This window comes from Melopsittacus undulatus, chromosome 8 (genome assembly GCF_012275295.1).
Source record: "Melopsittacus undulatus isolate bMelUnd1 chromosome 8, bMelUnd1.mat.Z, whole genome shotgun sequence".
NCBI classification, from domain to species: Eukaryota; Metazoa; Chordata; class Aves; order Psittaciformes; family Psittaculidae; genus Melopsittacus; species Melopsittacus undulatus.
The window spans coordinates 22,094,765-22,120,235 of NC_047534.1; the positions used below are offsets into that span (position 1 = coordinate 22,094,765).

Sequence of the window (25,471 nt, forward strand, 5' to 3'; positions counted from 1 at the left end):
CTGGGGTTTTCATTCATGTAAACTGGACATAAATAAAAAGGTTTTTGTTGGGTTTTTTTTTTTTTTTAAGGAAAGGGAGAAGCAGTTGTATAACTCAAACCAAGCAAAAACCCAAACAAACAAACATTTCAAATACCAAAGCTTGTAAATCTGGGGGTTGTTTTTCAGCCTGAAACTAAATAATTTTTGTTTATTAGTTTAGTTAAGCATTTTAGCTTTAGTTTGAATAAACTGGTAATGTGTTCAATGTGTATTCGTGATATTTCAGTACCTCAAGTTACTTTTTGTAGTATTTTTATAGGCTAATATTTAATATTAAAAGCAAAGTAAGAGGAAACACTGCTGTGTCTTCCTTTTGTTTATACTGGACAGGGCTTTTCTATTATGTCAGATACAGGAAAGTCTTTTTGCAATTTCGTGGAAAAATAACATTTACTCTCAGTATTTACACTATTTGAACCATATATAAATGCTTTTTGCCGTATTTCTACTTATATTTATCAGTAATTACAAAATGAAGTTGTAAAAAAATGATTTTAAATGTTACTGTTTCTGTTCAAATAGCCAATCCGTTCACCAGTTTGCTTCTATGACAACTACTTGTGTGTCTTTTACTGCAGAGATAATGCAATTTGCATTGCAGTATGTAAGATGTGCAATAGGCTTAGTAGGTAACTTCTAAATTCTGTGCAAGGACCTGTGGTCAGTGGAAAAGTCGGGCAGGAAGTATCCCAGCCATTGTGTATGCAAATTGTTTAAATTTATAAACTGGTGCTTTATCTGCTTTATTAAAGCAGTATGTAGGAAAACAAGAGAGTTAACATTGATGTACTATAGTGCTACTGTATAGGAAAAATAGCACCATTTATAATAAATCTAAACCTTTGTCTAACCAATATCTAACCACTGTTAGTATTTTAAAGCTAAAGAATCAATACATGACTCCTGTGGAAAGGTAGAAGAGAGGTTTTTTTCAGTTTTTGTCTGCTTCATTTAATATTTTTTTTCCTTCATTGTATCAGATATTTGTTACATTATTGTTTTCATTTGTTAAGCACATATTCTTATATAAACCTGCAAAATTGCTTATTGTACTGTAAGGCTGTTGTCCACTGTTCCCCAGGATGCTTACCATCTTTAACCGAAAAGGCTTTATGGGTGTGATGGAGTGTCTTGGGTTCTTGCACTTCACAAGTATTCCTGTGCTAAAACCTTTTTGAATAAATAAAGAAAAAAAGATTAGGAGTAAATGAAGAGGAATCAGGGAATTGCAAAGGCTGAAGAGACCTCAGAGGATCAAAATCCTAAGATTGAATAGAGGAGACTGAAAAAATACAGGGAGCAGTGAATATCTTCAGCTTTTAATTATGAAACTTCAAGCAATTTCCCAGAGATACCTTGGCCTGTATAGAATCATAGAATAGGTAGGGTTGGAAAGGACCTTAAGATCATCTAGTTCCAGCCCCCCTGCCATGGGCAAGGACACCTCACACTAAACCATGTCACACAAGGCTCTGTCCAACCTGGCCTTGAACACCGCCAGGGATGGAGCATTCACAACTTCCCTGGGCAACCCATTTCAGTGCCTCACCACCCTTACAGTGAAGAACTTCTTCCTCATATCCAATCTAAACTTCCCCTGTTCAAGTTTTAACCCATTACCCCTTGTCCTATCATTACAGTCCCTAGTGAAGAGTCCCTCTCCAGCATAAAGTCTGAGACAGCTGCCTTCCCTTTCAAAAGAGCCAGAGATGGTTCTTATAATTTTCCTCTCTGTTATCCTCTGCTGATTGCTGTCTTCTGTGTCCTGTATGCATATAACTGTGCATCTGTTAATTATTTGAATATGCTGTAGTCCATTTGAATGTAATGTGGTCCATTATGTCCTGTGTTCCTCTGAAAATAAACTCATCAAAAACCTATAAGCAAAGCCTTAGTTAAAAAAAAAACAAAACAAACCCTCAGATTAAAAGCTCGTGAAGAAGTGATCCTAATAAAGTGACATCAACCTTTACTAAAACTTAAATTACAATTAAAAATAAAAATCAAAACAAAGGACAAACCAATGCACAGAAGAGTCCTAACTCATAGTTCAAGGTATAGAACAACTACCTGGTGTAATCCTCCAGTGTAGTATCACACTAAGCAGAAAAAGTGGACTCATATTTTCAGTCTTAATCTCCTTTCTACAAAGATGTTTAATTATGTTATAAACTATATGCACATACATTGCAGTCATAAATCAAATATTCAACTATGGAAGTATTGACATGTTTTAACTTTTTTTTTTAAAGTACAGGAAGCAATGCAGCTCAATAAGAAACTAACATCAGTAAATAAAAGACAAGAAACTGAAATAAGTAATCTGAAGGAAGTAAGTATAGTGTGGATTTCTGATTATGTAAGTGGGATTCTTTGGGACTTCTGTAAACTGCTGTAATATTAATAGTAATGAAGAAGGAGCAGCACTGTTCTTCGTTCTATGACTAATGCCTACATTAGTTTTATGCTTTCTTGTTATGCACAGGTACTTCACATGAATGCCAATTAAAATTGGAGCAGTTTTGAACAGTTTGTGTAACTTGAGAATTTTTATTTACCTCTACAGCATCCTACTTGTTTCTCTTTAATGGTGATTAGTCTTTCTTCTTCCTGTGCTGTGTTGCCATTGCTTCTCCCCTTTGATATGGGAAGGTAGCAGTGCTGAATTCAGTTTAGTCAGAGAAACAGAATATGACAAGTGGTTACTGTAGAAGCAAGCTGGTAGCTGCTGTAACTGAACCTCCATCAGAAATGGGGGAATTTTGTGACAGGGCAACTGAGACATTAGATAACAGTGATGCTATGGACAAAGAAGTTGGCTGACCATTAAACTCTTTTCTGCCCTCATCTATCCAGAAACTACTATTTGCCAAGTACATTTTTGAGTTGCACTCTTGAACATATGTAATAGTGGGAAGAATAAAGTTTCCTTTTCCTGTATAGCATGGCAAACCTCAGTGTCAAGAAGATCAGGTCTTCAAGTGACTGAAATCTCAAAGATTTCAGAATTCCTGCCAACATAAAAGCAGACAAAAAAATACAATGACAGTAAAGCAGAACATGGGAAAATTCTCAAATTATTTTCTTAATCATGGTTGGGTTTTAGGGCATTTAGAAATATTTATTTAGCTACATAATTCAAATGATAGGTTATGTATTATATTATATATAAAAATGGTATGTATTTTATCTCAAATATTTGATGGATGTAAGAGCAGTGGAAAAATATTGGAAGTTGCAGTGGTGATAACTTTCCTCTGTAGAAGGAAATATTTGCCGTTGTTAGAATTGCCATTTGTTAGAATGCTAAAATCAACATAGCCATGGATGTCTGAGGATAACTGTCTTCACTGAGTACACTTCAACAGTACAGTGCCTTTAGAGAAGGATGAGTAATTTGTATGCAACAGAGAAAAGGACATTCATCAAAACGGTTTAGTGGTGGACTTGGCAGTCCTAGGGTAAAGGGTGGATTTGATGATCTTAAAGGTCATTTCCAACCTAGTCGATTCTATAATACTTTTGTTGTAACAGATTGTAAACATAAAAATTTGGGAGTTCTAGAATATTTTTTTAAACCTCACAGTAAATTAGCTTTAGTTAAAAAAAAACAGTAATAATTCATTACTGAGAATTCTCTGAGGGTAACTAATTTGAGAGGTGAGAAAAGAAAAATGTTGAAGAAAATTTTACATAGTGCAATTTGGGAGTAAGAGAGGTGTGCAAGATAAATTGATAGTGATTTATGGACAGCAGTAATCAAACATACTGCTTGATCCATGTTTTTTTCAGCTGTACCCTTGATTTTTAAGGTCATGGGTGATGAATTTTAAATAAAATACTGTTAGGTTAGCAGAAGGGGTCAACTGAAACTTAATCTGGCTTCCTCAGTTCACCAGGAAATACCTTTGTTGTGGTTATTTCTGAATTTCTTGTTGGTTATTTAGTGTTTGACCATCTTATTCTGAATGGTGGTGGAAAACTAAACTGGAATGTAATTTCTTAGTATTTTAATATTCACATAGTGATGCAGCACTTTGCTGTGGCAGTATCTTATTTTGCAAACAGGCTTCCCAGAGAAGTCGTGGAATCACCATCCCTGGAAGTGTTCAAAAGCTGTGTAGATGAGGCCCTTAATGACATGACTTCATGGTAGCCTTGGCAGTGCTGGGGGAAATGGTTGGACTTGATGATCTTAAAAGTCTTTTCCAACCTGGCTTATTCTGTGATTCTATGAGAATGAAAAACAAACCAACCAAAAAATGGTGTTGTTTATTTGTAAATACAAGTTTATAAATATAAGTTGTATATAGTAGACATTCATTTTTCCTCAAACTGCAGAATTTCTGTGAAAACCGAGTTGAAAATAAACAATATAGAAAAGCAAACAAACCCAACCCTTTTTCAATAACCTCTGTTTTGACGGTTTGCTTATTTCTGCAAAGTTACATAGTGATAGAGTACATTTCTGAACTGTATCTGTAATGGTACTTGTTAGTTCAGCACACCTTCAGTTTGTGAAGGGCTGTGGGCTCCTCTTTTGGGTCACTCTGCAAGAGAAAAGCAGTGCTTGAATGCAGTAAGAAGTGCCCTTAGGTAGCTTCATCTCACTGTGATTATCTTGTACTTGGAGAAACCCTTGCAAAAGTGATCTTAAAGCAGTCAAGTGTTTTCCCTTGTTGGGGGATGTGTCTGAGTTGAAGGGACCTATGAGAGATCCAAAGCAATGAGAAAACTTTGATACTTAGAAGAGTTTGTAAGGTTTTCACTTGCCACATAGCTGAAAGAAATCATGATATCTGCAGCACAAGTTGGGACAACTTACAAAGTTGGTTTAATCTGCCTTGGAGACTTGGCTGACCTCTAACAGCTCTGACAACTTGTGGGTTCAAACTTCTTCCCTCTGTAGCCTCAGTGCTGGAGTGGCAATGACTTTCCATAGTACTAAAATCTTAATTGGGCTGTCAGCTCTTATCACAAACATTACTTTGACTCAGACCTGGATGATCTCATACATTTGTTCTTAATGGGCATATGAAGTTAATGTATGCCATTCAACATTTATGCATAAAAATAAATTAATCTCCAATTTTAATGAAATTGCAAATATGTGATGGGGTATTAAATATGTACAACAATAAAACCTGGGTTAAGTTGAGGTCTACTCTGCACAGGTTTAGTCATGTGGGATTTGTGAAATGTTATTTAGAGAGCTTGTAGTTTCCTCTTAACATTGTCTGCTTAAAAGTCCAGTTCCTAAATCCTAGCTTAAAGGACTGTGGCATAGCTTCCTTTTCAGTAACATTTATTTTAGGATTTGAACATTACATATTCAATGTGGTAGGATTCTTTTTAACCACTGTGGAAATTAGATCTGGCCAAGAAAAAGGTGCCCTTTATTCTGCTGCTAAAAAGAACAGCTCAAGGCCTGAAAGAGTACAAGAGAGTTGTACTGATCTAGGAAGAGGTTATAATATGATATAATTTTGGGTACAGTTGAAGTTTGTGTTAAGGTATCATCACTGTTTTGAGAAATGGTTACATCTACCTGTGCTGGTTGCTTTTCCAGTCCTGTAATTCCTCTTCATGCTGGCATGTGGATTTATGTGGCCTTGAGAGAAAGCAGAATGAAAATTTTGAATTGATCAAAACTACATTTTACCAAAAAAGGGGGAAGTTCTAGCTTAGATCAGCTGGCAAAAGGAAAAGACATTGAAGGAGCAAGACCGTTTCTTCTTTGACACTTGACTTTTGCTGGCTTGAAGTGTTTCTGAAACCATGTCCCTAGGTGTTGGCTGAACAACACTTCAAAGGAATGGGTTTAAAGCCTTATCACTCTTTCTCAGCATTCCCCTGAAATTGATAAAATTATTTTCCAGATTCAATTTAATTTCTAGGGTTCTGAATGGTACTGGTGATCTTATGAATGACAGAGAGCTACTAAGGAAAAAAAAAAGGCAAAAACTCTGAGGATTTTTTTTTAATTTCAGAACATAAGATATACATGTGTGTGTATAAAATTCTTTTATTTTTGCAGCTCTACAGCTTGTGCTTTCACTCACCATGGAAAACTTTCCCATGATTTTTGGTGATTTGATTTGTGTTGGCTCTTTTCAGGTTTGTGTTGGGATTTGTTCGTTGTTGGTTTGGTTCCAGATGGATCATATGCATTCACCTGCGATACACAAAGAAAAAAAGTCCAGTCATATTTTCTACCTCAAGGGCATGATTTAGTACAACTTGTTCTTTTCCTGTGTCAAAATAAGTAATAAGATTTTTAAGCACACAGTAAACTCTAAGTTTTAGGAATTCTATAGTGTCAGATCCGTAGCAGGCTTTTGCACCTGTTCGTGTAGCACACAAACCTTTTAGCTGTGCTCTGTATACTGTTAACTTGGCTCTCTGTAAAGATAGGCACAGTGAACCTTTTTAATTTTACAAAGCTGAAACTACTTGCACCTTCTGTCAGCCTCTTTCATTATAGAGCCTTCTAGTAAAAACAGGCCAAGTAATATATGTTTTTATTGAAAAGGTGGAAGAAGCCTAACTACCTTACAGAATATCATAATTCTAATGTATGGCTGTCTTTGGTTTCTATAATTGATTCTGTAATTACACTTAGTACTTGCTAGATTAATTTGCATTTATTTATGACTAAAATACAAGAGAAATACAGCTCTAGCAAAAAAAAAAAAGAAAAATATTTATTTCAACATAGTACCTCTACTTGTATTTTCTGCAAAACGTTGCATTTGTGAATTTCAGCTACAACGTAATCTTCCCTTTTTCTTTTGTACTGTTATATGATTTTGTCCAGAACAGTTAAACCACTGGTCTGTGATAAGATGGAATTCCAGTTTTGTGAAGAAAAGTTAAACAGACCAAACTTAGTTGTTAGATAAAACTATTACCATTCTGAATGCTTGGTTCACCACTATGGCATCATGAAGAATTCTTGATACTATCTGTGAACAGCATTCATAAGCTCTGCTATTTGTCTGAGTAAACGTCAGAGCACTCAAGGAGAGAGCGATATTAAACAGACTACCTTGTACCAGAATGGAAGGGGTGGGGGAGAACAGGGTACAATATTTATGACTCCAGGAACTATAAGTTGTAATTTAATGAGATCAAAGCCTTTGCTGTTTATTTGCTGCAGTAGGAGCTTGGAATAAACTGGACAAAAAACAGATTAAAAAAAAAAAAAGGTGGGAGGGGGGCAGGATATTTAAAAGATAATGAAAACTATAAAATCAAAAGCAGATTTTAGATGGAAAATAATGTTGTAGAAGCCTCTAATATAAAATTAATTTACCATTCTCCTGAGATTAAATAATTAATGTTTCAGGAAAAACAAAGATCCTCCAAATTTATAGTCAGTTCCTGTTTTTACCAGATAGTCACTGTTCTTCCTTTTCCCCCTCCCAATTCCCAGGAATGTACACAGGAATTATAATAGATACTTTCTATTGTGAATCTCGCTGTAGGAGGTTTTACCAATAACAACCTGATCTTCTAATATGCTTATTGGAAGAGAAAATAACAAAATGCTGAAGTATCATAAATACCAAACAGAGAAAAATTGGCACAATAACATTTTACCTCTGAAAATAAACACCTAGCTGCGTGTGACAAATTTAAAATTCAGCAAGTCAGTCTCATAGATCTCAGATCCTCTCATTCATTCTGGTGCTTCCATACATTATTTAAAAGTAGGGCATGACTCAGGATAGTTTAAAAGATTTGTCTTTGTTTTGAATTGCAATGCCTATGCTGGATGAACTATTTATATGTGTTTCCTGTGTTAAGGAACTGAAGAAAGTAACTACAGACCTGATAAGGTCCAAGGTCACATCTCAGTACAGGGTGGCAGAAGAAAACATTAATCTTGCAGCAAAGGAAAAACAGTTTCAAGAACTGCAACAAAAAATCAAAATGGTATTTTGGAGTTCAAACAAAATTTTTTTTTGGTGAATATTTTCTGTTCTTCCTTAGGGAACCATCATGGTAGTGCTCTCTCTGATGTATGTAGATTAAACGATTCCTTTCTACTAATTGCATAACAAAATATTTCCAGAACAATGTTTCTGGGGGAAGTGAACATGCTATACATATAATTTTATAGTTTAGAAAAATCAATTAGACTCTTCAAAATAATTCAGTTTCTTCAAATAGTTTCATGATGGTTCACAATATCATGTTAATATGCTATTGCTAAAGGAAATACTAATTTAAAATACTGTTCTTCATCCTCTTTTTTTTTAAGGAGACAGAAGTTAGTAAAAAAATTCAGGAAGAAAACACTCACATTAAAGAAGAAAAGCTGGTGAGTTAATACAGCTTTGCTATTTAAAAATCACTTAGGAATATATGTGCTATATTTCATATTCAGGTTTCTTAAAGTCTTATACTAGGCTACTAAAACTAATTAAATTCAGTTGTTGACTGTTTGGAAAGATTTTAATAACATAACAGAAATTTAATCTTCCTTTTCAGTTTTTATAAAGTGTTTTACCAGAACAAAATCCATTGTTTCACACTTTATTCCAAGTCTAAACTTTTGTTTTTAAAATCGGATGGGAGGAATTCGGTACACCCGTGTGAAATAGTAGTTTACATACCGGTTCAGTACAAATAAATAATAATGTTTGCATAACACCCTTGCTATTCTGCTTTCTGGTTGCTAACAGTTTAATACTGCTGGCATTAAAATCAGGTAAAATTGGAATCATGTATCAATCGTCTATAAAGGAAACATGTTGCATTTGTGACAACATACACTTCTAGAATATTAAGCTACACATATACATAGTTGAACAGAGTTAAGACTGTCTCCTGTCACAAAGTCAGGTATGTTCCAGAGCAAATCCAAGTATTCAAACCAAGGTACATGGAGTGTAGTATCAAACATAGCAAAAAAAAACCCACCGAAAACCTACCAGTTTCCTGTAATACCAGCATACTACACTGTTTTGCAGAATATTAAGCATAAAAAAGGTGATTAATCATAGAATCAGAGACCTCTAGAATAACATGGTCCAACCTTTCTTGGCAAAAGCACTTGATTGTGTTTTTTCTGAAACAGTTGCAGCATTTTCATTCTGCAGTGCATTGAGCCAGACAGAGAAGCATATTATTCCTGTTCTTGGAGGGGGGGCAGAGGGGGGCAAAAGCAGTAGGTTAGTGTACCCACTGAGCACTCACCAATGGCTAATCCAGCAGTACTATTCCAATCTGTACAAGCCTGTTTGTGTTTTGAATTTGCTTTTTAAAAGTATTTGCCAATAAACCGGGGGAAATAAGAAAGAGATTCAGGTCTCATTTTTCCTACAGCCCTGAATGCACTAAAAGCCTTTATATGGAGATGCTTATAGAAAATTCATATGCATGTTTGATATGTATTATCTAAGAGAAGGTCTCTATTTTGTTTCTCTGTTTTGTTCTGTGGGAATTGCTAGGAGTTTGTTGGTTTTAACATATGGAGTGGTTTAGTATAAATCTGGGGAGGGCCCTAATATAGTGATGAATTTCATGTTTTCTCCAAGAACTTGGGCAAGAAAACCTGGATTTCTGTATTAGACTGATACAAATTCACTATCTGGATTAAATGAAGGTGTTGGTTTTAATGGTTTTTGGACTGAGGCTGAACATACTATTTAAGTTATAGCTGATTTATACTGAGCTGTATGTAGAGAAGCAATCACTTCTAGTCTGGTGAACACTGCACTAGGTTGAAAAGACACAGCCAACTCTTCCACCGACCTGTCAGATGACACTGGATAAGCTGTTCCATGTCTCTGTGGTTCAGTTTTCTAGATGTAAAATGGAGCTAAAGATAAATTAAGCTTCAGTGCAAAAACATTATATATCTCTACATAAGTATACATGCATGAAAAGGAATGACAGTACACCCAGAATAATGATCTTTATTTTTAGTAGACAGCTGTATCTGTGTACACAGTAGAACCAAAAGTAGATAAACTGAAAAGCTCTTTACAGGTATATGAAAGTACTTTTGCTTAATAATATGTTCTACTCCCAATATATTTTGAAGCAACTGAGCACATTTAAGAGTGTCTTCTGCCTGAAACTTAGTTGTTTTCTCTTCAGGCCTTCTTTTAGTAGCTCCTATTCTGTTTGTTAGGGAGTAGAGACTGGTTTGGCTAGATAGTTCCCTCCGTCTTTGAATGTCTGCAAATGTGTTTTGTAGTGTTTAATATAGAATTACTCTCTGTCTCCATTCCAGTCATTTAATAAGAAAATTCTCTGAAAAGGAGTAAATTATAATAGTATTATCCTCTCCAAGGACAGAAAAACCTCAAGTTGTTCCGATTTCTTCCTATTAGCCCTTCCCCAACACTGGCAGAATAAAACAAAATGTTAATCCAAAAGACATAAATGATCTAATACTTAAACTTTGGGAACAAAATCTCATTCAATATGTCCTAATTTGTTTGTATTAATAAGGAAATTCTCAGCTCTCTACAATGTGTGCAGGAGGTGCTTCAGCGAGTAACACAAAGGAATGTGAGAATGGAAAGTGAATTAAATGCACTGAAAGAAGAATATAAGGTCAGATTTTTCTTGATTAGACAAGCTGCTATTTTTAAGTCCAGGGCTGTTAAAGACATCTGTATGCTTTCCAGAACTTTTGACCTCACTTCCATTGCTCCCTCAGCTCCTTAACTGTCAGCACAAACCTTGAAGCACAGGCTATAGTTTCCCTCTTTTAGTTTTCTGCCCCTAAAGTAAATCATAGTTGCCATTCTTATCAGACATTTGTGGAGGGTAAAACCGGAACATACTGGTGGTTGCTTTCAAATATTTTGAAATCAAATGATTTTGACTTTTGTTTCTTATAATTTTCATGCAGGTATGAATTTATTTTCTGGAAAATACTTTAAATTTCAGATCTTTTTCAGAGCTTGTCCCCAGTTTTATTAGAGCAGAGTGCCTAAGAATGTATCCTTAGCCATTTCTCGCTCTGTTGTCTGCTGTGCTGTCACTTTTATGCTAGAGGTGATAAGTAGTCATGCTGAAGGATCTGGAGTTGCAACACTTCTCAGTTCTTCTTTGGGGGTGTAAAAGTGGCTCAGAATAGTTTTAATTCTAAGTTACACTAGCAGCCAAACAGCCCACAGTGCACTGAAGATTAAGGTCATATCTGTTCTGGCCATATGAGCCATGCAGAGTTCAGCTACAACCATTAATCAGACTATTAATAATTAGTATCTGCTGTTCGTCCATACGTATCCACAACTATTTCATTCTTTGCTTGGCCTGTGAGGGTCAATGTTTTGAACTAGTATCTCAGTTAATCTCAAATTAAACTTCCTTGTGTATGTATGCTTTGTTTCTAAGTAAATGTTTCTGTGTAACTGTTTCTATGCTAAATTGAAAATAGATTCACTTCACATAAGCCTTTGTCTTTTAAGAGATGTAGGCAGGTTGAGCTATTGTTTCCCATCTCATAAACTTTATGCCTTAAAGCTCCAGCTGAAACTGTAAATGGCATGTGTCGATCTTGTCTTTGAAGACTCCACATAAACATCTACAAGTGTAAGAGAGGTATAGCTTGTTTTCTTGTTAAGGTATGGACTGAGTACATGTCTGTTTTGCAGCCTGTACAGGCCAACAACAGATTTCTGATTGCAGTTAGACTAATTCTGATTAGACAGCCTGCTTTGACTTGAGTCCTGCTTATATTAGACATTGGGAAGGTATTAATGTTTTCTAATCTTTCTGACTATAGGACAAACTATTTCTAGTCACCAAAGCTTCAGTGTAGCCTTCCAATGTAACTTCTTGCAGGCATTAATACTTCAGATGAAATTGGTTTTGCAAGACATGGCTATCTATAAGAGGCTCTTGATTTAATATTTAAAAGCTCTGTTGATTATATGAGGACTTCTCAATACTTAATTTGATGTAAATGTTTTTTCTTAGTCTTCATCATGGCACTTAAGATCAGCTAAGATTTGATCTCAGTTGAGTTTTGACAGCATGCTGTGCATTCTCAAGACCAAGAAATTCTCACTTGAGAATGGGAATTAGGGATTCATAACATTTATGTAAGCAGATATCAGCGATAAACTTTCAAGAGATCACATCTGGAAACATGAAAATGCTTAGATATTTTAATAGAAGGGTTTTTTTTGTGTAAACCCAATGAATACATTATAAAATGCATAGATTTCCTTAAACAGCTTGATGTAAATATAATGCAATAAGAGTGAATGACACATGTTCTTTCCATATGAGCTCATGGGGTTATTTTGATTTGTCAGAAATGTTTGTCTTTCTGTTTAAGCACTAGTCATAAAATACCATTGCTTTTTATAGCTACTCATGTGGCTGACAGGTCAATACACTTACCGGGATATTCCAAGGGAACTAGATGTTAACTGCTTATTTTGCAGTGTCATTTTTTTTAAAGCAACAGATGAAATTTATAAAATATGGGGATGAATATATAACTTGAAAGGTCTGCTCACTTTCCTGCCAATTTGAGAGCTATTGCTTTTGCCTTTATTGATTCTAGAACTGCAGTATGATGAATGGGGTCTGAAGGTTATGTATTGTCCTCATGCAATATTGTACAACCGTTAAATTTTTGGACCTTATTCATTAAGAAAAAGTTTCCTCAGAATAATAGAAAACTGGAAGGAGTGATTGTATAGTCCCATGGAAATATTTTTATTCCTATACTCACAAAAAAATCGCTGCTTAATTTAAGCTTGAGATGACAGAATACTTAAACTTCCAAAGTAACATTCAGGAAGGATCATCCTGTTCTCTCTCAGTCTACATATACATACTTAATGCTAGGATACCAATGCCCTTAGGAGTCCAGAAAAACAAGTTATAGTTCTTTAGTAGATGATAGAATACTTGAGAATGCAAGAAATTCAGATATTCCCTTTGCTGTGCAATTGGCTTGCATGTATTTTTACAGAGAGTTTTACTCTGCTACTCCTGATACTTTACCTGAAGAGCTGTGCTGTGAATAACTATTATATTCCATTTCAGAGGAAGTTGCATTTGAGATACAAATAAAAGCATCCTTGAAGTTAGAGCAGATTTATCAGAGAGGAGGTCTTGGACTCCTAATTTATAGAATTGGATGAAAGGTGCTACATCAGAGTGCAATTATTCAGTTGATGATAATTCAATGTACTGTTGAATTGTCTCATCTTTTAAATAATATAATCTGTCAGAAAAGATCCATTATAGTCTTATGTGCAACTTCTTCCATGGGTATAAAAATGCAAGGATCTGCATTTTCCTAGCATTAATACCTGTAAAATATATCTGTGTTAGTAGTGAGGTTAAATTAACATAGGCATTTTAAAATTGATGCTAAGTGAATCAAGTAGATTCATTTTTAGTTACAAGATTAAGAAAAAAGGAATTGCTTTGGAGTATTGCCTCCCTAACAACATTTTTCAAGTGGACTTTCAAAGCAGCTCAGCAATCATAAATATGTAACTGGTCATACAGCTGCATGTATTAAAGTTATGTTTACATTATCAAATATATTTGTGCCATCTATATAGTAGATAATGGATTCAGCAAGTCCTTTATCTTCCTTTTTTTTTTACTATAAAAACATGATAGGATAAAAATTCCAACAGCACCTGAGATGTGTGTGAAGTTACTGTTGATTTACAGAAGGCTGCTTTGATTTAGCACAGTCAAGCTGAAAGAGTTAACCAAAAAATGCTGGAAGTACAATTATAATAGTATAAAACTTAGTATCACTGTTGTTTTAATATGTTCCTATTCTGTTTCGCTGGTCTAATAGAAATAAATTAAAGGATAATCAGACATATACTTTATGTTCCAGGAGATATGTTTTAGAATTTAAAGCTTACACAGTTTATAAGATAGGTTAATAAACAATTCAGGATAGAAAAACTGATCAGAAAAATAGAAATATTTTCTTTGAATATAGATTAGATTTTTCTTTAAGTACAATGGGTCTAGATTGTGCTACATTTCATATTTTTCATCTCTGGACTTTATATTACTTTTTCAACACATTAAAACTTATGCAGTGAAACTGAATAATGGCAAGTGTTTTTATACCCTTTTATAGCCATTCCTTTTTTCATAACCTCCCCCTGTTTCCTGTTAGCTAAACTATAAGCACCTTTCTGTTAATTTATGAAAATTATTGTTGAGATAGCACATTACCACTGATCTGTATGGCACTTCCAGCATGTTAGAAGCAAAGGTCCAAGCAACATAAAACACATCAAAATTCATTAGTGTGGTATTGATTATTTTTTGGATAATTAATTTTATTGCAGACCCTTGAAAGAGATAATGAGCTGCAAAAGGAGAAGGCAAGGGAAAATGAAGAAAAGTTCCTTAATCTCCAGAATGAGCATGAGAAAGCACTAAGAACTTGGAAAAAAGATGTAGGTTTTTTAAATTAAATAATAGAGTATTAAGAGGTTTTTGAAATAGACATCAAGCATTTCAGGTAATTCCTAAAAGCCAAGAGAATATTGCAGAAATAACACAATAGAAACAACTAGTTTCCAGTAATGCAGGCTCTTTTAAAAATTATTATTTTTTTTAAAGGTAGATGTAGGAGAAATGTTGACTTCTGTACTTTAAAAGGTCAGTGCTCTTCCTTCAGTCTGTAAAGCAAGAGCCAGGGTGTTAGGTGTTACCTTGAATTTAGCACTTAAATATTCCACAGTTACACACTTGCCATTACCTGGACATGGAAGCTGATATAGGTTTTAATTTACATTGAATTTTATGTATTTTTAAGGAAACTTTATTTTTTTAACACAACTTATTCAGAGAATACCAGCATACCAGGCTGCACTCTTGTACCCTGAAAAGCTGTAAACAGTCTTACAGTAAAAAATGAGTGTAAACCCATATAGACTGACACAGGATAAAAGTATTCCTGAAGGTCCATAAGCCTAGGAAAAAAACACAGAAAAACCACCTCAAAATGAATAGAGGTAATGAAGGCTTGCATTAAAGCAGAGGCCCTGATGTGACAGGAATTATTCAATGTGGACTGCGCGGTGAAATTGGATATGAAAAGGTAAAATCCTGCATGTCTCAGTGAATTCACCTCTGTGTTCACCTGAACAATAATTTGTCTTCAAGATTTGCTGTTCTTTCTTCTACTACATTACTTCTAAAGTATACTGCAGTAATTATTTAATCCAAAATAATTAGCAAAATATTGTAGCTGTAAAAACTGTCTGCAATAATAAATACATATTTACAAGTAAGAAAGATTAATTCATCTTCAGTAAGATCTACTTAGTGTGTTGTGTGGAAACCAGACTCTAAACAGCATTTGTTTAATAATCAGTTTTTTTAATCTCTATGTAATTGGCACCTACTGCCAGTAAGGTTTTGAATTTGATAGGTAGAGTCTTAGGGAGGCTGTGAGGAAATAATGCAAATTTGTCCTTGTAATCCTAAAGCTAACTCTTTTGAATGCAGCCGCTATGGAGATAACTATAGAAGCAGGAGACTACAAAATAGCTTAACTGTTCCGATGCTCACTGCCCTAGGAAGATTTGATCTCTTTCTAGGAGAGTCTTATACCAATAGTTTCCTATATAGACACGGGAATTAGCCCTGCTTATTTCTCAGGAATGTTTGCAACTATTCTTTAGAAGGTTTATTTATTCCCCCCAAGCTCTATATTACTGCTATGGATAACTAGAAATTCGGTCTCTTACTACCTTGTCATGTCATACAGCTAACATTATATACTGCTCTGGAAATACTTGTAAATTAAGTGAAGATATTTCTGTAAAATTGCCTTTCCATTTTTTTTTCTGCCACGTATATTTTTGATCATCCTTTTTTTACTAAATACAAAAGTTCAATTGTTGTGTACTCACTGAAGGAGCATTGGATGCTTGAGGATATTTACAGAAGTGCCAAGTAGATTATTTGCTGTTATAGTTTCTTGACAATGTAGGTAGAGACTGAATGTTGGTGAGGATGTTTATCTAGCCAAAACCAAAAAAAGCTACAAATGTAGATCTCAGGTTTTTTTTAACATTGCTGCTTGAAGTAAATGGTGGGGGAAAAAAAACATTAAGAAATGGATAGTGTCTGTAGTAGAAATGTGGTTAAAATTTTGGTTTGAATGCAAGTGCTCAAAATTATCTTTGTACAAAGAAATTCTGTATCATCTATGCTTTCTTTTAAGGATTTACTTTAATTTGCTAAGCTATTGATACCCCTGTAAAATACTGTATTATGTATGTGAACATGCAATGTAAGATCTGTGTTTGTGTGCTCTGTGTACCCTCTCATTATAGGAGGAAAACATGAGAAGAGAAATAGACACTATTAAAAATGAGCTGAATTCCCTTAAGGGAGTTCATAGACATCTTGAAGACTCTCATCCTCCTAAAGGAAATCAGCATTCTGAGCAAGTGGACAATCTGCAGGTAAGTGTTTCTAATAGCTGCAGTACTTTCCATTTCTTGTAAAAATATTGGAAAATGAGAGACATTTTTTTTCTAATCTGGCTGTCATGTTCACTGAGCTTCCTTTGACAAAGATAATTATATATATTTATATATAGCAAAGTTTTTCAGTTTTAGTTTAATAAAAACCCCAACCTTTATTTCATTTAGCAGCTTTAAGAATCATGAATGCAGGACTTAAAAGACAGGCTGACAGTGCAGGTTGAACTAGAACTGAGCTTGCATCACTGTGTGAGCCAAAGTCATGTTCAGCTCTATATTCAGAGCATATCTGAGAAATCAACAAGTGGTTATGCACATGATGATGGCCTTTTGGAGCAAAAGGAAGAGTGTGTAGCTCTGCAGCTACGTGTTACCCATTACTTAAACTGGATTGCAAATTATATTCCAGTCTTTTGTAATATTGATAAAATGGGAAAGATCATAAGCCATGAAGTTTTCCCTGCTCATTTAGTGTATTCTGTTCTGTTGGTTATATCGTTTTTCCCGTTAATTTTTACATCCAAATAAGGAATTATCCTTCAAAAAAGGAAAACTCATTTTGCTTGTATATGATTTTTTTCTTCCATTATTAGGAAAATAGGAAGACACTAGGACTGTAAATTTGATTTTTTAAATTTTTTTTTTAGAAGTATCTATGAATTTTCAGTAAAATGACAAACCTTCACAATACATGTATGTTTGTCTATAGCTCATTTATATGTATGCATGAATATACACATGTACATAACTGCTGGTATGATCTTAATAATGCAATGGAAATTATATTTGAAATGAGTACTCATCCAGCCAAAGAATATCTGAACTCTACAAGGTATAATTGTAATTGTAAATCATATAATTTTTAAAAATCATAATTACTTTGAAGGAAAAAAATACAGATTATGTTTAGGATGCAGAACCAATACACACAATCAGTTGTTCATGATAAATAGTACTTGTGCTTACAGATAACCCTATATGTTTGAAAAGAATTAAGCTTAAAGCTTATGCTCATAAATGCAAAAAAAGATTTCAAAAGCTGGTCAGCTTAGACTGAGTCAAACTTCAGTGGAACTGCCAAGAAATTACAGGAGCTGTAGCAGGTCATACCGATTATTCTAATTTGTGGAATTTCACTTTGTATGAGTAATGAGTCAGTGTCTAGTAAAACATAAAAGGGAAAGGTGATTGCTGTGATGCAGATCTTGACTCTGGCTCAAAGTGTTCAAAGAAATATGCTCATGGTTATTTTTACACCTAGTATAATCTGAAATCCCTGCGAGCATTTATGGCGCATGACATATAGAATGTACGTGAACTTCCTCATACTGGTAACCTGTGGAATACTAATTAAACAAAAGTCATTTTTTAAAGACAGGTACCATGTCAGACCTCATTACAGGCTCAAACTGCAATTTAGTTTAACTTTATTGTTTCACACTTAGTTTAATTTTTTAATACAGCCATGTACCAGTAGAGTATAGGGCTACACCTAGCACTGGAGGGAAGGAATGCCATAACTTGACACAGTTGTGAAGTGGGCTGACACCAGTCTTCTGATGTTCAACCATGCCAAGTGCAAGGTCCTACGCCTGGGTCGGGGCAATCCCAGGCACAGCTGCAGGTTGGGCAAAAAGGAAATTCATGGTAGTCCTGCAGAGAAGGACTTGGGGGTGTTGGTCGATGAGAAACTTAACATGAGCTGGCTTCAGTGTGCACTTGCAGTCCAGAAAGCCAACCGTATAGTGAGCTGCATCAAAAGAAGTGTGACCAGCAGGTCCAGTGAGGTGATCCTGCCCCTGTACTCTGCTCTCGTGAGACCTCACTTGGAATATTGTGTGTAGTTCTGGTGTCGTCAACATAAAAAGGACATAGAACTGTTGAAACAAGTCCAGAGGAGGGCCATGAGGATGATCAGGGGACTGGAGCACCTCCCACATGAAGACAGGCTGAGAAAGTTGGGGCTGTTCAGCCTGGAGAAGAGAAGGCTTCATGGAGACCTCATAGCAGCCTTCCAGCATCTGAAAGGGGGCTATAGGGATGCTGGGGAGGGACATTTCATTAGGGACTGTAGTGATAGGACAGGGGGTAATGGGTTGAAACTTAAACAGCAGAGGTTTAGATTGGGTATAAGGAGGAAATTCTTTACTGTTAGGGTGGTGAGGCACTGGAATGGGTTTCCCAGGAAAGTTGTGAATGCTCCATCCCTGGCAGTGTTCAAGGCTAGGTTGGATGAAGCCTTGGGTGATACGGTTTAGTGTGAGGTGTCCTTGCCCATGGCAGGGGGGTTGGAACTAGATGATCTTAAGGTGCTTTCCAACCCTAACTATTCTATGATTCTATAATTGTCATTCTTTTGTGTGTATATGTACAGGGAGATCTGGTTTTGAGGAGGTTTTGAATTTCATAGTATGTAATACTCTGTTGAGGGAAGTGTTATCTTAGGTTTATATATATTGCTTAGTTAGATTTTACTAAATCACAGGGAAAAAACAAAAAATATTTCAGGTTTAATAGTTTTGATATAAAGGCATTTTAGTTTATGCACTGATCTGTTTTTGAAGAGCTGAACACCTATTTGAAGTTAATGGAAACTAGGGTTATTCAACTCATCTGAAAATCTAGAAAGGAATCATGTAACTGTAACTTTTCTCTCTTTCTAACAATGCTTTTTCATGTTTGGGGTTTTTTTTTTTTTGCAGGTGCATTCAGCAGTGCAGCCTGTACCAAGATATGTGGTGCCACCATAGTAGCTGTTTTGTACCTGAGCAAAAGAGTAGCATCCACATATATTGTGGATTTTGTGTAAATAAACAGCTTCTAGAAGCAAGAGATTATGAAATAATGACAGTTTTCATGACAGAGGAAAATTCCAGTATTTGTATTTGACAAGAAAAGCTTGAACATAGGATGTATATAGCCAGGAATCAAAATGAACTCATTAAAAATTTAGAAAAAAAAAAAGATGTAATATGTACATTTTCTAAATCAGAATGTCAAGGCAGGATGATGATAAATCATGAGGAAAATAGAATTTTCAATTGAAACTTCAAATTGAAGGTGGAGTATTGGCAGGGGAAAACTGTTTTTAGGACCTTCCTCCACTCACCATGACTCCTCCCTCCCCCAAACCAGCAAAGCTGGGAGCATCAGGATGTTTCTGTGACCTGTAAAAAACTGTTTCCTGCAGATGTGTGTTCTACATCATCTACTATGCCACCAGTGCAGTAATCCCATTTTTTATCAGTATTGTCTACGTGCCTCCTTCCATTTTGTAGTGTCCTTCCCACACATCGGATGCTCAAGCACAACGCTTGTAACTCCCTCCCACATCCCAGTCTTCCTTTTGCAACGCCTCCAGTTACCTAAGTATCTTCAGCTTTTTCTCACATCTTTTAAAAGAGCTAAGCAATACCCCTGCTCCCTCCCACATCTACCTACTTTCATACTCTGTCTCTAGGGTAAGAGCCAGCACATGCTCCTGCTTTCAGCTGCCAAGCAAGTTGGTCATCATAAAGGATGCATCTTCTTTTCCTTTCCTTTATTTTTTTTAATGTGTGTGTGATTTTATTAGGGTGTTTCTTCACTATTCAGCTCCTAGTTTTCACAGAACTTTATTGAATGCAACTTTCAAAACTAAAGACAAATACAGGAGTAGACCAGTGACTTAAATCTTAAGTAAATGCATCTTTCAAGCTTATACTTGCTCGAATGTGACTCAAATTCAGGTTAAAAAGCCTTCTGGAAGGCTAAGAGGAACTGACTAACAAGAACTGCAAAATTTTAAGCCTTATTTGCCTACGAAATATAGTGAAAAATCCTAGGTGGCTTGTTAGGAAAAAAAATGTTAGTATGTGTGTGTATGCACATGTGTTTGAGTGCAGAGAGCACTCATGCAGGTTTTTTCCACATGTAATTACTTAGCAGGTCACTAATCCAGCCAACAGACCAAGGGAGTGATCCAGTCAGAATATACACAACACACATTCCTTCATCTGAGAAATTCTGTCAATCTGTATAACTTTTCTCTGTGGACTGTAACGTAGCAGGATCTAATTTCTTTCCTATTCTTCTAGGATATTAATTTGTTTCGGGTTTTTTGGTTTGTGGGGTTTTTTTTCTTTCTTTTAGAGGAACTTGGTATAACTTCACGTGAATGGTCATTGTTTTACATCAGAATTCTAAAAACAATTTTAAATCTAAGTCCTAAGTAATTTTAATCAATGACTGTAAATTATTAAAATATGTTGGGTGACATATAATATTGGTTGACATGGTTTTAGTGCAAGGTGTCTCTGCCCATGGCAGGGGGGTTGGAACTAGCTGATCTTAAGGTCCTGTCCAACCCTAACTATTCTATGATTCTGTGATTCTATGTATAATCTTTTGTTCCTTCTTATTCTAGAGTGGTCCAGAACACTCAGAAGACAGTGAAATACAAGCTATTCAAAAAGAAAATGAGTGTATGCAGTCTGTAATAAGAAAAGACTGTGATTTTGGACATGAAGAAACTGAAGTAAAAACCACAACGGACTCCTCTTTAAGCACTAAGGAATTGCATATAGAACAAAGTAATGTCAATACATGGATAATAATTATCTATGCTGAACTCACAAAGCACTGAAGGAAAGCACAGCACTTATAGTGGCTGACCTTGAACATTAAGTGTTCAAGTGAACATCCCTATGCTGTGACCCCTCAAGCTATTGCAATACTCTTTCTGCATGCGTGTTCAAAAGAATAGGGATTAGGAATAACTATAATATGTATAAAAGTGTTTGGAAGCAAAGTGAAGGACTTTACTGTATAACAGTGGAAAAAGGCAGAGTGATTGCATTGCACAGAACAATGAAGGTCTGTTCATGTGGATAATCATAATACTTTACTGCACAAAGCACTTTGTAACTGCATTTTTGAAGCCACCTACAGGAAATATACCTTGTGTCTAATGCTCAGTCTCTAAAAGGTAGCAGAGTTTAGTGGAAATTTAAAAGCTTATTTTAAAGCACATAGTGACTGCTTTAAAAGATCAGTGATCACAACCTCAGACTGTATCTCTCAGAGAACACCTTTCTCATACAGAATGCATGTTCTTTCTCACTTGCCCACTACCATCAAGTCACAGCATATTCCTTTTGGTATGAAGATAGTCCCTTAAACAGTAGTTTTGGTTTCCATTTAGCTAAAAATGCCACTTTCAAAAATAAAGTCAAATTGCAGTAGTAACTGGCTTAAATTTTGTGTAGACACACAATAGTTGCTTAAAGTGTGTGTGTTAATTTCATAATGAAGACCCCTTTAATATATTTTCTGTTTGAGCAGTTTATAAATATTTTCCAAGTTACTTCAGCAACATTTTTGATAGACTTGTGTGTGTAATGAAAGATAAGAAGAATCAATATTGATACTGATCTTGAGTCCATCTCTTTGGAAATCAGAAACTGTAAAAATAAAGCATTACTTAACCTTTCTGTTATCTGTCACTAACTAGAGAATACGCTTACTCTAACAGATTTACAAGTTCTTGAAAACAGTTTTACGGATGAAATTAATGTTGCTAGCCCTCATGAAGAAAAGCAAAGTGAGGCTTCTCCCAGGAATACCCTCTGCACAGATACGCATTTAATTACCCAAGGACAGACCTCAGAAATACACGTCACTGAGCACAAAGAAGCAGAAAATCTGGGAGCAACATGTAGAATGTTCCTGGATGAAAACAAAGAACATTTAGAACAAAAGCTCCAGGACAGCTCTAAGCCATGCCACATGCAAACAAGAAAAGTCATCTTAGACAGTGTTGATTCTGTAGGAGCCTTCAAGAAAAATGGAAGTCAGGAGACTGACTCTAACAAGCAAGAATTGTGCAATACTACAGATGAATTAATTTGTACTAAGGCAGATATAGAACCAAACACTGTACAAAACAACAAAAGCACCCTTACACCTGAAGCACCCAAAACTGAGTATGAAACAGTTCTTTGCATCAGGAATGCTGTGTATGAGAGAAGTACAGATAATCATCAAGCTAAGGAATTAAGTTTTGGTATCCCATCTTATATTACGGAAAATTCTCAAACTGAATACAAAAAATCTAGGTTTCTGGACAGTGACAATCATGTAGGCAATGGATTGCATCAAGCAGAAAAAATCTTGTTAAATCCAAGTGGTTTGCATATAAATAAACTTCCTTTTAAACAGACACACGTAGATGCTGAAGACAAGAATTATGAAGACAATACCAGACACAAAACCAAGACTGGTATACTGAGGAGTCCTGATGTACCAGCGACTGATGATCAGAATGTTCCAACTGTTTATTGTGACAATGTAAGCGGTGATGATGCCACAAAAGAACACAGTAATAACATGTCTCTCTTACGTACTTTCAATTTATGCCTCCCAAAAATAGAAAGAGCAATAAATGTGGATGACACGGGCAGCAAGCAACCTGAACAAGACAGTACTGAGCAAACAGGGAATGCTACAAACACATGTACTTTGAATGCTGAAGCCATATCTCCAGTAAAGGCTGATGACCTTGAAATAATTGCTCATAAACAAAACCCAGCAGTTACAATTGTTAGCACAGATAAACTAATTCCAATTAAAAAAGTGAATGATGATATTCAGATATGCTCCATCAAAAATGGACATTCAGTGGAGATTAATAATTCAACAAATAACACATTGTTAAAAGACAAAAAACTCTTACTGACTGGTACAGTTCCAGGAAGGAAGTTTGCTGAGGGTCACCTGAAAGAATCATGCTCTTTACCCATGAGAACATCTGGAAATTTAGTAAACATAAGTGGAAGGTCATCCTTTGATCTTTCAGCCTCAGATAAAAAAGCTGAGAAAACTCCAGTATACGTAAATTTTTTAGACCTCAGTTCTTGTTCAAGAGTAAATCAAATAAGAGGTCAAGCTGCACGGACTTCAGCCTTCAAGGAGCCTTCCCTTTCAAAAGAGAAACTGCCAGGCTTAGTGGAAAACACAAACATTACTTCACAAACACAGTGCCAAAATCTCAGCGAGAATGTTGACAGAAGAGAAACAGAGCTGGGTAAGAAAAATAAACATTTATGTTTGAAGCATGTACTGAATATACTTAGCAAAATTATCAATATGTAAAATTTCTGCATCTGAGTTTTGTGTAGCAGTAGACAAATGCAAACCTCACAACATTTTAGTTCTATGGAAAAAAAAAAAAAAAAGATGACTCTTCCCTGTTTGTACTATAAATGCAACTAAACTAAACTAAAGCTTTTGTTTGCTAAATTACCCAATTAAAAAACCTTTTTCTCACATTTCCCTTTGTGGAAGAAAAACAGTGCAGTGACAAACCAAATTTGTATACGTATTTGGAACCCTAATGTAGAGCATACTCTAGCTGGGCTCTTTATGTATCTGAAAAGCACTGAGCAGCTTTTGGAAATGATTCAGCACCCTCATTTTGCATAAAAATTAAGAGTAGTATTTGAACCAGTAGATGCTTCTTTGAATGGGGCTTAGAGAAAGTTTACTTCTTTCTTTTCATTGTACATCTTTAATTCAGATGGACACATAAAACCATCTGAAAGTGTTGAATGCATGAAAGGAGAAGTCTGTGCTTGCAAGCTCTGGAAAACACCCCAAGCTCAAGGAGTTTATTATTTCCTATTCTTGGCACTTGGTGATTATTTGCTGATTTTGCACTGCAAATTTTTGCATGTGCAAAATCAGAGCTTTATTGCCCATTTCTAAATCATTACTTCAGTGTGGGAAAACTGTATTTAGGTTTGTTTTGCAATAAAATTAGCTGCTGGAGTACCCCTGTATTTATTTAGTTAAAGTGCCATTTCTAAATGCAGTCTTCTACCAAAGTAATAAACGCGTCCTCTCTATTTCCACAGCAAACTGACTCCAATGTGTTTCAAGATGTTCCCCCACTTCAGTAACTGGCCAGAGTATAAGATACAGAAGTATAAAAGGAGCCTTCCTTATAAGCTTCCTTACAAGCTTGCATGTGGATTCTGTTCTTAACACATACTGTAAACTTAAAAGAGCAGATGATCTCTTAGGTTTTGATAGAAGTGAAAGTCCCTATTTTTGTAGAAAAATGGAGCTTTGGGTGCTTAGCTGTTTTTCAGAAGAACTAGATCCACAGTATAGGGTGTTTTTGAGGCTTTGTGGATGTAGTGTTTGGAGATTTGCCCCTTGAATATACCAAAAGCAGAGCTAACTCCCATCCCTTAGCTTTGTGGTAGTGAGGCAGAAAATCAGCAGCATGGTTTCTGCATGCTGTTCTGGTATTAGGAATTTATGTTCATAGGTAACTTCATTTCTGCATTTGCCTATACGTATTTGTACACTGATGCACAGCATCTGAAGTTCAGTTTCAGAAAAGACTTCTTTCCTAAAACAGCAGTGGTAATAGCATGGTAGGAGGATCCTGATCTCAGATGGCACATCAATAATGTGAATTTTGATACCCATTTCAAGAAAATGAACGTGTAGTTATGTGATATTATGTATGTATCTTTTCTGTAAGAACAGCCAGCACTATCTGAAGTTCGTTTCTCCTCATTTTCTTGTCAGAAACCTTTCTGTAAGCAAAGTACTGCAATTCCAAGAAGTGACTTTAGGAGATTCCCTCAAAGGAGTTGATAGGGATTTTAATTTACCTCTACTTCCACCATTGAGTCTCTCAGGGACAAGTACTGTCACCAGACCTATTGAATTCTAATAATACTTCACAGCGATGATCTTGGTCTAGGTCCCAGATGTGCCTCTCACTCTCATTATCCTGCCTAATTTAGCCAGATCCCTACTTCAGCTTGCTGACCACTCTGAATCCTGCACCTCTTTTGGAGACTAGAGAACCTTACTGGCAGGGCACCCAAGAGTCACTGTGGCAGTCAGCACTACAGCTTCCAAGATTTATTGTGTTTGGCTTTTGTTTTGTTTTGCTTTCAGATATTTTC

The 25,471-nt window shown here is 35.6% G+C and overlaps 1 protein-coding gene across 1 annotated transcript in view; it reads left to right on the forward strand.

Moving 5' to 3' along the window:
• Window positions 1-25,471, forward strand: part of CCDC73 (coiled-coil domain containing 73) — a 75,005-nt gene that overhangs the window by 44,234 nt on the left and 5,300 nt on the right. Inside the window, exons 9-16 of the mRNA XM_031050481.2 lie at window positions 2,295-2,374; window positions 7,852-7,980; window positions 8,309-8,368; window positions 10,510-10,614; window positions 14,355-14,465; window positions 16,356-16,487; window positions 20,914-21,079; window positions 22,021-23,571. Coding sequence (XP_030906341.1) covers window positions 2,295-2,374; window positions 7,852-7,980; window positions 8,309-8,368; window positions 10,510-10,614; window positions 14,355-14,465; window positions 16,356-16,487; window positions 20,914-21,079; window positions 22,021-23,571 — 2,334 coding nt within the window. The remainder of the gene's footprint in view (window positions 1-2,294; window positions 2,375-7,851; window positions 7,981-8,308; window positions 8,369-10,509; window positions 10,615-14,354; window positions 14,466-16,355; window positions 16,488-20,913; window positions 21,080-22,020; window positions 23,572-25,471) is intronic.